Source organism: Saccopteryx leptura, chromosome 13 (genome assembly GCF_036850995.1).
Source record: "Saccopteryx leptura isolate mSacLep1 chromosome 13, mSacLep1_pri_phased_curated, whole genome shotgun sequence".
NCBI classification, from domain to species: Eukaryota; Metazoa; Chordata; class Mammalia; order Chiroptera; family Emballonuridae; genus Saccopteryx; species Saccopteryx leptura.
The window spans coordinates 1459531-1473699 of record NC_089515.1 but is presented as its reverse complement, the minus strand read 5'-3'; the positions used below and the strand labels follow the sequence as shown (position 1 = coordinate 1473699).

Genomic DNA, 14169 nt, shown 5'->3' with positions numbered 1-14169 from the left:
CACAGTTGCAATTGGAGACCACTCTTTCCTGCCCTGCGAAGAACAGGGCTTAGAGGTCCTGGCCTCACCCCTCCGCATGGCCCGCTCAAGCACTGCCTAGTTGAGGGATGGGGAGGGCCAGGGCACGAGGCCCAGTGAGGCCCAAGTTTCAGGACCCCTCAGTATGTAGGAGATCCCCTCTGGGGGAACCAGCAGCATCTCTGGGCTCTGTCCTGTTTCAGTACCCCTCAGTATGTAGGAGAACCCCTCTGGGGGAACCAGCAGCATCTCTGGGCTCTGTCCTGTTTCAGGACCCCTCAGTATGTAGGAGAACCCCTCTGGGGGAACCAGCAGCATCTCTGGGCCCTGTCCTGGCCCATGCTTCAGCTGAATGCCACCTTCCCATTGCAACAGCAGGGTCTCAGGGGGTCTCAGCCACATGGAAGCAGTGACCGGGCCCTGTGGACGTCACCTCATAAAATCCCACAGAGAAAGCCTTGATTAGCTGCTCCCACTGTGAATAGGTACAGGGACCCCAGGGCAGGGGCAGGCAGGGCCTGGACCTGAGCAGGAAGTCGAGTGGTAGCCAAGAGATGTCCCTATGGGCACATCTGGCCTAGGCGCCCCCTCAGCAATACACCCAGTCACCAGCTACGTGAGCAGGTGTGCCTGCCAGCCATGTGGGCTTACCAGTGGGGGCGCGGGGGCCCCTCAGGGGGCTGGCACAGGCTCACACCGTGGGCTAGCTTCATCTTCTGAAGCACAAACCCACAGACATTTGGTTTGTGTGTCTATGTGTGCCTGTGTGCACATATGTGAGTGTGTGCATGCACGTGTGTGGTGTGTGTATATGCTCTGTGTATGTGTATGTGCTGGTGCATGTGTGGGGGTGTGCGTGTGCATGTGTGTTTGCATACATGTGTGCGTGTGCACAGAGCCAGGGCTCCCTTTACCCAGCCTGCAGGCGTCACTGAGAGCACTGGGCCCTCCTGAGTCCTGGGGAGGCCCGGGTGGTGCAGCAAGGCTCCACGTGTAACCAGATCAGAAGGACCTATTAGCCGTGGTCCTCGGGGACACAACACAGAGAGGAGGGAGCTGATTTCTGGGCTCCCCCACACCCACCGCCCCACACTGACCCTGTGCTTCTTGTCCTGGTTTCTCCTTTTAAGCCCCAGTCACCCTCCTCACAGGGACACGTGTCTGGACCCAGCTAGGGGCTCTTGGCTCTGGGAGCTGCAGATTCCTGTGGCCACTTCTTGAAGCAGCTTCCCCAAGCTGCCCTTCCCTCACAGAAAGAGCTGGAAGAGCCTGAGGAGCGACATCACCGAGCCCCTCCCTGAGCCCAGAAGAGGAGGCAGAGGGTAGCCTGAGCCACAATCCGGGCACTGGGCCCGACTCCATCCAGCCCCACGGCCGACCCGGAGCTTGGCCGGGACGACGCATGGGTCTGCCTGGTTCTCTCTCCTCCTTCCTCAGGTTAAGCCCTTAGTACCCTCTGTGCCTGGTATGGGGTCCTTGCAGAGCAGGAGACGATATTCAGGCACAGGGGTGGAAAGTGCTCCCTAGGACCCAACCCCTCGTCTGTACTTGAGGGACAGTCGTACAAGCAGAGCAGGGGGCGGGGGGTGCACTGAGTCTGTGGAGGGGCCTGGCCTCCCCTCTGCACCGTCCCCCGCCTGTCTCCCACTTCATCCCCCAGCTCAACCCCTCTCCGTCCTGCTCAGAGGCCGTGGCCCAGGCGCTTTCTGGCCCCACCAGCACGGCTCCTCAGCCAGCTCCCACGTCCACCTGCCCATCCATAGACCAGGTGGTGGACAGACGCAGAGCATCAGGGTGCCAGATGGAAGAGCAGGGAGGCCCTGAGGTCCAAGGTGTCCGCGATGTGTGTGAGACGGAGAGCACGTGCTGCTCCCTGTCACTGTGCACGTGTGCCGAGGGGCGTTGCGTACAGATAAGTGTGTTAGTGTGTTAGGTGTGTGTGGGCACGTGCGTGTGGGTGACTCACAGCTGAACTCTCGCGGGGTCACAGGAACCTGCTCAGATCTGGAGGGTGACCTGACCGTGGGGAGGGCCGGGGTCTGGCTGTGTCCTCCATGTGAACAGCCTAGAGCGAGTGTCCAGGTCACTTCACAACCGGTAGGCCACGTGAGGGTTGTTGCGTGTTCCGTGATTGTGTCTTGGGACCTCGCACATTAGCCTTGTTAATGGCTCGCTGTGCACAGCCGCGTGTCCCTAGGCGCTGACTCCACCCCCAGTTCTGACGTCTCACTCCTCTGCTCACAACCCGAGTCAGCCAGCACCGCTGCACCTCCCGGCTGTGTGTGGTGTGCAGTGGTCGGTGATGTCTCAGCAGTGGTGACCTGCCCGTGGGGCTGCAGGAACCAAGGCCCGGCTGCAGGCATGAACACCCGCCCGCGATGGCACCTCATCCTCTTACTAAAGGCTCTGTGGCTTCTGACATCCAGAAAACAGTGGGATCACTTTCTATTGGTTTAAAAAAAAAAAAAAAAGCCTCGCCTAAAACCTCTTTCTTGACAAAAATGGATCTGCTTCCCCGGAATGATTCTTGAGGCGGGGGTCCAGGCCTTCCCGGGGAGGAGGCCTGTCCCCACACCTGTGTCAGGGAGGCCTGTTGTTGGCAGGAGAACGTGTCCCTGGCCGACATCCTGTCCCTACGGGACAGCGGCCTCAGTGAGCAGGAAGCCTGGGCCGTGTGCCTGGAATGCTGTCTGTCCATGAGGAGCGTCGTCCACTCGGTCATCTTCCAGACGCTCTGCATCACGCCCGACACCCTGGCCTTCAACACCAGCGGGAACGTGTGCTTCATGGAGCAGCTCAGCGGTGAGGCCCAGGGCGGGCGCAGAGCAGGTGCAGAGCTGACGCAGGGGCCCCTCCCTGAGCCCGGGCAGTCGTGCAGCCCTGGTTTCCGTGGTAACCAGAGGGGACCTCCAGCCCCCGGGGCTGGGCCCTGTTGGTGGGAGCCATCCACCCGGACCCTGATGGCAGTGAGGACCGGCCCAGCGCCTCAGTGGCCCAGCAGTGGGCCTGGCGCCTTCAACTCTCCAATCTGGGAGGACAGCACCCCCTCTGTTGCCCTTTGGGACCCCGTTCCCACACTTGCAGGGAAGGAGGTGCCCTCCCACGGGAGCCAGGACGAGGTAGGCAGGAGGCAGGGTCAGGCCTGGAGAACACAGGGCAGAGGGAGGCGCCGGGGGCGGGGCGGCATCTGCTCCTGCTGCAGGGAAATGTGATCACAGTGTCTCTCTCTCTTCCACTTCCCCAGATGACCCTGAGGGCGCCTTTGTCCCCCCAGAGTTTGATGTGACCGGAAACACCTTTGAGGTAAGTGACAGCAGGGAAGGAGGTCAGCTGTGTGCAGGGGAGCCCCCGCGCCTCTGCCTTCGGGCACATCCACCCCATCACTCCCGCGGTGGCCCAGGCTCCGTGACAGCTTGGTGTGTGGACACATGGTTGTCTTTACAGTTGTGTTTGAGAGTGTGAATTTTCTATATTTAACACATTAAAAGTGCCTCAAATTATGGGTGGTGGCTGCAGGGACCGTTGAGTCTCCGAGCGTCAGCAAATAGTTCATGGTGATCGGCAGCCACACCAACTCATTTTGACGGTTTTATTGGACTTCACAGGTCAGAACCTTCTCCTGGGTCTTCGGTGTGTAGTTCCCATCCCTGGTCCCTGCACAGACTTCTTTTCTTTTTTTTTTTTGTATTTTTCTGAAGTCGAAACGGGGAGGCAATCAGACTCCCACATGCGCCCGACCGGGATCCACCCGGCACGCCCACCAGGGGGCGATGCTCTGCCCATCTGGTGCGTTGCTCTGTTGTGTCCAGAGCCATTCTAGCACCGGAGGCAGAGGCCATAGAGCAGGGGTCCCCAAACTTTTTACTCAGGGGGCCAGTTCACTGTCCCTCAGACTGTTGGAGGGCCGGACTATAAAAAAAACTATGAACAAATCCCTATGCACACTGCACATATCTTATTTTAAAGTAAAAAAACAAAACAGGAACAAATACAATATTTAAAAATAAAGAACAAGTAAATTTAAATCAACAAACTGACCAGTATTTCAATGGAAACTATGGGCCTGCTTTTGGCTAATGAGATGGTCAATGTGCTCCTCTTACTGACCACCAATGAAAGAGGTGCCCCCTCCGGAGGTGTGGCGGGGGCCGGATAAATGGCCTCAGGGGGCTGCATGCAGCCTGCGGGCTGTAGTTTGGGGACCCCTGCCATAAAGCCATCCTCAGCGCCAGGGCCAACTTTGCTCCAATGGAGCCTCAGCTGCGGGAGGGGAAGAGAGAGACAGAGAGGAAGGAGGAGGGGTGGAGAAGCAGATGGGCGCTTCTCCTGTGTGCCCTGGCTGGGAATCGAACCCAGGACTCCTGCACGCCAGGCCAATGCTCTACCACTGAGCCAACCAGCCACGGCCCAGACTTCTTTATTTTTAATTGCGTTTTCAGTAAGGGAACTGTGCGCCAACATGAAAGCCCTGGAAGCAGTTCTGTCCTGTGTCCCCCCCACAAACACGCATGCACTCAGTGCCCGGTCTCACAGTGACCAATGTGGACGGCATCCTGCCTCGAGGGACTCAGGGTCTACACAGTCTCCCCCTTGATGTTGGCAGTGGGCTGGGCCCGAGTGGAGGGTGTGGGGCCTGGTGAGGAAATCACAGGGTCCTCATCTGGACTGAAAGGCCGGGAGCCCGCTTGAAGAAAGTGAGGTTGAACTTGACACCTGAAGTATGAGTGGGGTTCACAGGATGGAGACTGGGGGCTTCTGAGACAGATGGGATGGAATGTGCCACAATGCTGATACTGGTCAGTGTGCAGTGGACAGTGTCATCCAACACACAATGAGACGTATGTTTGCTGAGTTATTTTCAAACTAAAAGATGGACGGACAGATGGATAGGAGGAACAGATGGATGGGTGGGTGGATAATGGGTAGATGGATGGATGGATAGATGGGTGGACAGGTGGCTGGATAGGTGGACACCACCAGTGTGCCCCGAGGGAAACACGGGACAGCGGACTTGGGCAGACACCCTGGCCTTGCTGTCCGTGGTGCAGAATCGGATTTTATTCGGGACCGTGATTTGCCAGGTGCCTCATGGAGGAGCTCACAGCTCAGAGCTCTGGCTGGGTCCTGGGCCCCTCAGGCCCTGCAGGTGGGGCTCTTCCATCCCAAGCATTAGCCTCCCATGGGGCTAATGGCTGGCTGGCTGGGGCAAATAGATGGATGGGCTGGGGGTTCCCAGGTCATCCATGAGAGCTGGGAAGAAGCTTGGGCACAGGGGGAGCGAATGGACGCAGGGGCCATCAACATGGCTCCCCGTGTCCACGGGGGGCCTGAGGAGCAGAGGACACCACTAAGCAGTGTGTGAGGTGGGGACAGGATGGCATTATCAGAGGTGACGTGTTTGTGAGCCTGACACCTGAGCAGCTTCAGTGGGAAATAAAAGAACTTCAGGGGCTGAAAATAGGATACAGCCCCAAAATAAATAGCTTCTCTCTGTTTGTAACTATGTCAGAGATGGAAAACGTTCCGTTTATAACAGCAGCAACTCAGGAACGCCCAGAGTAAAGACTGAAGGGGGAGCTGGACAGGTCAGGTGAGGAGACGGGGCTCAGACCTGAACCCCGGACCTAAGTCCAACCGCACACTCCCCAGCTTGACCGACACAGCAGCCCAGCACCCCGTGCGTTTCCAGTGCACAACCACGTTTACACTGCGAACGATGCCCACCAGCCGGGGGTTAATGCCTTGATCTCATCCTCGCTGTTTTCTTGGGTCTTGAGAATATTTCAGACCCACTGTCTCAGCCACTCTGGGGTATCCAGAGAGACATTATTCACTGTCGTCCCTTGTCCCACCCACAACACGCCAAAAACGGATGCCTCTTGTAACTAGACCTTTGTCCCCTGGACCAACGTCCCCCCACTTCCCCCCCCAGCCCCAGGTGGCCTCCCTTCTCCGTTGCTCTGGGTTTGACTTCTTCAGATCCCACATGGACGGCTGTCACGCGGAACCTGTCTCTTTCTGCCTGGCTCACGTCACTTAGCACGATGACGGCTGTCACGCGGAACCTGTCTGTTTCTGCCTGGCTCACGTCACTTAGCACGATGACGGGTGTCACGCGGAACCTGTCTCTTTCTGCCTGGCTCACGTCACTTAGCACGATGACGGCTGTCACGCGGAACCTGTCTGTTTCTGCCTGGCTCACGTCACTTAGCACGATGACGGCTGTCACGCGGAACCTGTCTCTTTCTGCCTGGCTCACGTCACTTAGCACGATGACGGGTGTCACGCGGAACCTGTCTCTTTCTGTCCGGCTCACGTCACTTAGCACGATGACGGCTGTCACGCGGAACCTGTCTCTTTCTGTCCGGCTCACGTCACTTAGCACGATGACGGCTGTCACGCGGAACCTGTCTCTTTCTGCCTGGCTCACGTCACTTAGCACGATGACGGGTGTCACGCGGAACCTGTCTGTTTCTGCCTGGCTCACGTCACTTAGCACGATGACGGGTGTCACGCGGAACCTGTCTCTTTCTGCCTGGCTCACGTCACTTAGCACGATGACGGGTGTCACGCGGAACCTGTCTCTTTCTGCCTGGCTCACGTCACTTAGCACGATGACGGCTGTCACGCGGAACCTGTCTCTTTCTGCCTGGCTCACGTCACTTAGCACGATGACGGGTGTCACGCGGAACCTGTCTCTTTCTGCCTGGCTCACGTCACTTAGCACGATGACGGGTGTCACGCGGAACCTGTCTCTTTCTGCCTGGCTCACGTCACTTAGCACGATGACGGGTGTCACGCGGAACCTGTCTCTTTCTGCCTGGCTCACGTCACTTAGCACGATGACGAGTGTCACGCGGAACCTGTCTCTTTCTGTCCGGCTCATGTCACTTAGCACGATGACGGCTGTCACGCGGAACCTGTCTCTTTCTGCCTGGCTCACGTCACTTAGCACGATGCCCTCCAGGCATCCTTCATCCCCAAGGCTGAGTGACGGCCCCTGTGCGCTGAGGCCACATGGTCTTTGCCCATTCATCCAGGACTGACACGGAGGTTGTTTCCATGTCTTGGCTACTATGGATAACGCTGCAGTGGACACAGGGGTGCAGATAGCTCTTTGAGGTATAATGATTTCACTTCCTCTGGACACAGACTCAGAAGTGGGATTGCTGGGTCGTGTGGCAGTTCAGTTCTGTTCTTAACTTTTGGAGGACTGTCCATACTGTGTTCCACAGTGGCTGCACCAGGCTACATGCCCATCAACAGAACACGAGGGTTCCCTTTTCCCCAGGTCCTCACCAACACTTGCTGTTTCTTCTCTCTTTGAAGACAGCATCCTAGTAGGTGTGAGGTGATGTCTCATGTGGTTTGACTTGCATTTCCCAGATGATGAGTGACGTTGAGCATCTTTTCACGTCCCTGGTGGCCATCTGTCTGGTTCAGTTCCTCAGTCCATTTTTTAATCAGATTTGGTTTTATTATTATTTTTTTATTTATATTTTAATTTTATTGCTGTTGAGTTGTATGAGTTCTCTATAGTTTTGGGATATTAACCCCCTATGAGATGGGTGGTTGGCAAGTATTTTCTTCCACTCTGTAGGTGGCCTTTCTGTTTTGTTGTTTCTCTTGCTGTGCAGATGGCTTTTAGTTTGATGTGGTCCCACTGGTTTGGTTTTTTTTTTCTTTTGTTGCTTGTGCCTTTGATGTCTTAAATCGTTGCCAAGACCCATGAAAAGGAGCGTTTCCTGGTGTCTTCTTCTAGACATTTTACAACTCTGGGTCTTTGTTCAAGTCCTGAATCCATTTGTGAGTTCACTTTTGTAAGCTGTATGAGATAGGGTCTAATTTCAGCTTTCCGGCACCATCTATTGAAGAGACTGCCCTTTTCCCATTGTCATTGACTTTCTCGTCAAATACCAGTTTACCTTCGGTGTGTGCTTCCATTACTGGGTTCTCCATTCTGTTCCATCAAGTTCAGTGTCTGTTTTTGGGGTTTTGTTGTTGTTGTTTTGGTTTTTTTTTTTTTTTGTATTTTTCTGAAGTTGGAAATGGGGAGGCAGTCAGACAGACTCCCGCATGCGCCCGACCGGGATCCACCCGGCACGCCCACCAGGGGGCGATGCTCTGCCCATCCGGAGCGTTGCTCTGTTGCAACCAGAGCCATTCTAGTGCCTGAGGTAGAGGCCACGGAGTCATCCCTAGCACCCAGGCCAACTTTGCTCCAATGGAGCCTTGGCTGTGGGAGGGGAAGAGAGAGACAGAGAAGAAGGAGAGGGGGAGGGGTGGAGAAGCAGATGGGTGCTTCTCCTGTGTGCCCTGGCCAGGAATCAAACCCGGGACTCCTGCACGCCAGGCCGACACTCTACCACTGAGCCAACCGGCCAGGGCCTCAGTGTCTGTTTAGCGCCCACATCACACTGTTTTGAGTACGGCAGCCTTGCAGTATACATTGTATCACACTAATTTGAGTACCGCAACCTTGCAGTATACATTGTATCACACTGTTTTGAGTGCTGCAGCCTTGCAGTATACATTGTAGTTAGAAATAAGGAACGTGGTGCCTCTGGCTTGCTTTGACTATTTAGGGTCGTTTGTGGTTCCCTGTGAATTTTAGGATTTTTTTTCTATTTCTGTGGAAAATGCCATAGGAATTGTGATGGGGGTTGCATTCAATCTGCAGATGGATTTGGGTAGAATGGACATTCTAATAAATTCTGACTCATGAACACAGGATAGCGTACTATTTACCTGTGTATACTTTTCAGTGGACAGACCGTTCACCTCCTTGGTTAAATTTATTCCTAGGTATTTTATTGTTTCTGGTACTTTCTTTCTTTTTCAGTTATTTTATTGTATGCTGATTTTGTTCCCTGAAGTTTTACTGAACTCACAGACTAGTTTTAACAGGTTTCAGTGGTGCCTGAGATTTTCTACATATAAGGTCATGTTGTCTGCGCGTACAGACAATTCTATTTCTTCCCTTCTGATTTGGGTCTGTTCTTTTTCTTGCCTAATTTCTCAGCCTAGGGCTCCTGAGTGCGTGTGAACTAGGAGGGCGAGCGTGGGCACTTTGCCTTGTTCTGATCATAGACGAAGATCTGTCAGCCTCTCACCTCTGAGGGTGACGTCACAGTCGGGTTTGCTCTCTACGGACTTTCTCACGTGGAGGTTCATTCCATCACTACCCAATTTGCTGAGAGTTTTTCTCGTGAAAGGATGCTGGATATTGTCAGATGCTTTCGTGCATCTACGAGGATGATCGCGTGACTTTTATTTTCATTTTACGTATGTGCTGTGTCACGCTGATTGATTGGCGGATGTTGAACCAGCCTTGTATCCCTGGGGTAAACCCCACTTGACCATGCTGTATGATCTTTCTCATGTACTCTCAAATGTGGTTTGTTAATATTTTCTTGAGAATTTCTACATTTATAATCCTCAGGGATATTGGTCTGTCATTTCCTTTTCCTGTAGTGCCGTGTCTGGCTCTGGTGTCGGGGTGATGCTGGCCTTGTAAAATGAGTTTGGAAGTGTTCAGTGTTCCCTCCTCCTCCTCCTCCTCCTCCTCCTCTTCTTCTTATTCTTCTTCTTCTTTTTTGGAAAGAGTTTAAGAAGAGTTAGTATTAATCCCTGGGCTTTTCTTTGTTGAGAGGTTTTGATTACTGATACAGTCCCCTCCCTAGTGCTGGCCTGTTCAGATTGCCTGTGCTCATGGTTCCATCTCACTAGGTTGTACATTTCCAGGAATTTACCTGTTTTTCCTGGGTTGTCTTGTTTGCCACGGTGTTTCCCATGATCCCTTGTATTTCGGCGGTTTTTGTGGTAACATGTCTTCTTTCATTTCTGAGTGTATTTGCCCTCTTTTTTTCCTAGTTAGTCGAGATAAAGGGTCTATAGCCAGAAACAAGGTCTCTCTGCCTCCTACCTGGTGCACAGGTGGGAGAGACTACTGCCAGGTCCCCTGGGGGCGGCAGTCGGTCCCACAGCAACCACAAAGGCACTTCTGTCCATGGCTGGATGCCACCTCGTTGTCAAAGGGGCTAGGTGCTATCTAGGGACATCCTATTCAACCATCTTGCTAATGTCCTAAGTCTTTTATTTTGTAAGATGTTGGTCCTTCCTAAATTCTGCAACGTTAATGCAATTAGAATAAAATTGCAACCATTTTTGGTTTGTTTTTGAATGGGAATGGGGAAAGTGATATATATATATATATATGTTTTTCATAGGACAAAAGTGAAAATAAAGAAACTCTTTGGGAAAAATAAATAAGTGAAGGTTGACTTCTCCTCCCAGTATGAAAATATACTCTGAGCTACTGTAATTAAAATAACATAGTCTGGACGGAGGGAGAGGACACAGACCAGCGCAGCAGCAGGAGGGGGTTATCGGAACCAGGGCCCCGGCGCAGACAGCAACGCGGAGTCTGGGGTGCAGGAGGAGGGGGCCTTTGTTTATGGTGATGGGAGGTCACCCTCCAGATGCCAAAGTGTCCTGGCACACAGACAGACTTCAAATGGATTACAGCGAGATGTTACGAAGTGTGTGTTACGAGACCCAGAAGAAAGCTGTTCTTACCACCTGAGGGTGAGCAAGGTCCTCCTAGGAGCTGCTAGAGGAAAACATTTTTCTACTTCCCAAATTACACATTAAAGTTTCTGGATGTCAAAAGACAAGTGGCAGAGAACGTGTGTGACGCACAGATGGGGACAGTCCCTGCTGTGCCTGGAGCAGCCTGAACAGGCAGAGCCCATGAATCCATGAATGGCCATAAAGAGAGGGAATTAAATTGGGGCACAGAGATCAGACTGGGATGCAGAGGACCCAGGTTCAAGACCCCCAAGGTCGCCAGCTTGAGCTCGGGCTCATCTGGTTTGAGCAAAGCTCACCAGTTGGAGCCCAAGGTCACTGGCTTGAACAAAGTGATACTCGGTCTGCTGAAGGCCCGCGGTCAAGGCACATATGAGAAAGCAATCAATGAACACCTAAAGTGTCGCAACGAAAAACTGATGAGTGATGCTTCTCATCTCTCTTCGTTCCTGTCTGTCTGTCCCTATCTATCCCTCTTTCTGACTCTCTCTCTCTGTCTCTGTAAATAAATAAATAAATAAATAAATAAATAAATAAATAAATAAATAAAATGGGGCGCAGAGATGAACAGGTGTCCTGGTTCCTTCGTGACAGTACAGGTACAGACAACACGAGATAGTAGCCTCCCCTGAGAGACCGCAGTGGGCACGTGCACATGGCCGCAGGTCCACACCTGCGGGTCCTGTCCGGGGAGGGTTATCAGCAGCGAGTCACCAACAGAACCTGGACCCAGCGGTCCCGCAGCTGGGATTGAGCCCCCAGCAACATGGCATGAGGCATGTGGACCTCCACCAAAGACCCATGAGCATTGGTCACAACAGCAAACGGGCACCCTGGGTGTTCAGGGCCCGTGTGGAGGGGATGGAACCCACATTCCTCATTGCTGAGATAGAGAGACAGGTCCAGAGAGCGGGGTCTCAGCCAGGTGACCAGCAAAACCAGACAGTCCTGCAATATCACAGAGAGCTGGTCATCCTGTACATGACAACAGACAGAAAGGTGGGTCTTCAGGGTCCTGTGTTGAGGCTGCCCAGGGAGGGGCCCCACCACCAGGACCTCGCCATGCAGTCCTGCTGGGTCTGGCCCCAGAGGATGTTTGACCATGGACCAGAGTGGGCACCAAGGCTCCGGAGTAGGGTACTAGGCCCAGAAAGGGAGCACTGGGCAGCCAGTGGGGAGCCTGGCCTTTGGTCAGGGCCAGGCCCCCCTGTGTGCGGTATGACCTGCCTCTCAGAGCCACACAGCCCAGGGCCCTCGCCTGCCACTCCTAGCCTGACTGTGTGGCCCCAGGCAGGTTTCTGAACTTCTCCGAGCTCAGCTTCCTGTTCGTAAAATGGGCACGATAAAGCCCCCACACGCATTGTTCACGCCAGCCATGGGGAGACACCCACGGGCCGAGGCCACCAGTGTGGCTGGTCCTGTGTGTTCTGGCTTCAGAGCACACATTCCTACGTATGCAGAAACCCCCAATTTTCAGAATGAGAGACCCCGTCTTTCCTGCTGCTCATGTCCAGTTTTTTAAGACTAGACCAAAAAGGCCCTGGGCAGGTGGCTCCGTTGGTTAGAGCAGCGACCCAATACACCAAGGTTGCAGGTTCAATCCCTAGTCAGGGCACATTCAAGAAGCACCCAGTGAGTGTGCAATTAGGCGGATTTCTCTCTGTGTGTGTCTGTCTCTCTCTTGTTCCCTTCCTCTCTCACTCTTTCTACAATCAATCAGTCAAGAATAGACCTAAAAAAGAAAAAGTGTCTCTGCCCTTTGGAGACAGTATTGTCCGGGAACCCCTGTCTGGTGCCGTGGGGCCAGCACAGGCCCAGACCCGAGAGCCTGGGGCACATGGCTCAGTGCCATGACAGTCACCACAGCAGGGAGGTGGCCGTGAAGAACATGTGTGGTCCTCAAACACACATTCCGGGCCCAGGGAGCAGCCGTGGGGTGACAGGGACACCGGTGCCCCTGGCCCTGACAGCTCCTTGGTGCCACAGGCTCACATCTACTCCCTGGGAGCCACACTGAAGGCCGCCCTGGAGTATGTGGTGGAGCCCCAGCAGGAGCCCCGCCTGAGCCCTGACCTGGAGGCGCTGCTGGACCAGATGCAGGCAGAGGACCCCGGGAACCGGCCAGACCTCGAGGTAACTCCCGCCGTCCCCTCATCGCACCCCAGAGGCTGAGCCCCGACAGCCTCCATGCGGCCTGACGCCTTGTGGCCACACACACACTCACAGATGGACACACGGGCCTCCTATCCCCCTGCCCTGCCCCCTGTCCCGCAGGCTCCTCCCTGGGATTTGGTGACATTGTGTGGTGTTTAAATAAGAACTTGGGTTTTTTTACACGTTTTGTGAAGGGGTTTGGCTTATAGTTCCCGTCTCCTGACTTTGTCATCCCAGATACGTTGCTTTTCTTACAGTTTTATTTTGTCAGTTGACTGTATTGGGGTGACACAGATAACCATCACATGGGCTCCAGGGGCCCAGCCCTGTAGCACAGCTGTACCCCATTGTGTGCTCACCCCCAAGTCACGTTTCCATCCATTGGCATTTACCCCCCCGCCCCCTGGCAGTCAGCCCACTGTGGTCCCTGTTGGGTACGCTTTTTTACACCAGCAAATGGGCCTGAGGGTGGGCGGGCTGGCGTGTGACACCCAGGTGTGTGCAGAGCATCGTCGCGCTGTGCGAGGAGAAGATGAGGCTGACGTCCTCCTGCCACCTGTGCCGCAGCCTCTCTGCTGTCGGGAGGAGGGTGCTCTCCATCGAGTCCTTCGGCGCCTTCCAAGGTGAGCCTGCCGCGCACCCGTGGGCGTTCGCATTCGCTCCCGGGCGTGCACATGTTCACACGTGCACACGGTCACTCACGTGCGTGCCTGAATGTCCACAAAGGTTAACACTGCTCACACACATGCTCACACGTGCACACGGTCACTCACGTGTGTGCCTGAATGTCCACAAAGGTTAACACTGCTCACACACATGTTCACACCAATGCACTCACAAACACACATGTGTGTACAAACTCATCATCGCTGGTTTAAACGGCACACTCATGCACAAGCACCACACGCCTGCTCACACACACACACACACACACCATGTACAAAGATGAGCGCACGGACTGTGCAGACAGTGTTGTTAGAGGTGAGAACCGAGGTCAGGTTGAGCAGCAGCTGAGCTCGGGGCTGGGTGCTTGTCGGTCCCGTGAGCGTTTCCGGGCCCCGCTCCACGCTGTGTTGGAGGGCACATCCCTTCCCCGCGTAGGAGCCGCCCCTGTGGCGTCTGGGTTTCCATGGCTCACGTGGGACTCCCATCTCAGGTCACGTTTTGAACAGACGCCAGCACCTGCACTGAGCTGTGCCGTGGGGGAGGGGCCGTCAGTGCCGCCACCGAGCCAGGCGGCACCGCACGGCTCTGACAGCAGAGGGTCCCCGTGGGAGGCGCGTGTGTCTGCCGTTCCAGGGAGGCGCGTGTGTGGAGGCTGCCCCCAGGGCCAAGGGGCCCCAGCCACAGTTCCTTTCTCCCTGTGGGGCGTCATCTCACTCGTGTCCTCATAATTGGGCATGATGT

At 54.6% G+C, this 14169-nt stretch overlaps 1 protein-coding gene across 4 annotated transcripts in view; it reads left to right on the top strand.

Annotated features, from left to right (window-relative positions):
* The window catches only part of KNDC1 (kinase non-catalytic C-lobe domain containing 1), a 48666-nt gene that overhangs the window by 3497 nt on the left and 31000 nt on the right, over positions 1 to 14169 (top strand). For all 4 annotated transcript variants that reach the window (XM_066355332.1, XM_066355331.1, XM_066355330.1 and 1 more), the window contains exons 2-5: positions 2622 to 2820; positions 3263 to 3321; positions 12595 to 12741; positions 13268 to 13385. In XM_066355332.1, coding sequence (XP_066211429.1) covers positions 2622 to 2820; positions 3263 to 3321; positions 12595 to 12741; positions 13268 to 13385 — 523 coding nt within the window. The remainder of the gene's footprint in view (positions 1 to 2621; positions 2821 to 3262; positions 3322 to 12594; positions 12742 to 13267; positions 13386 to 14169) is intronic.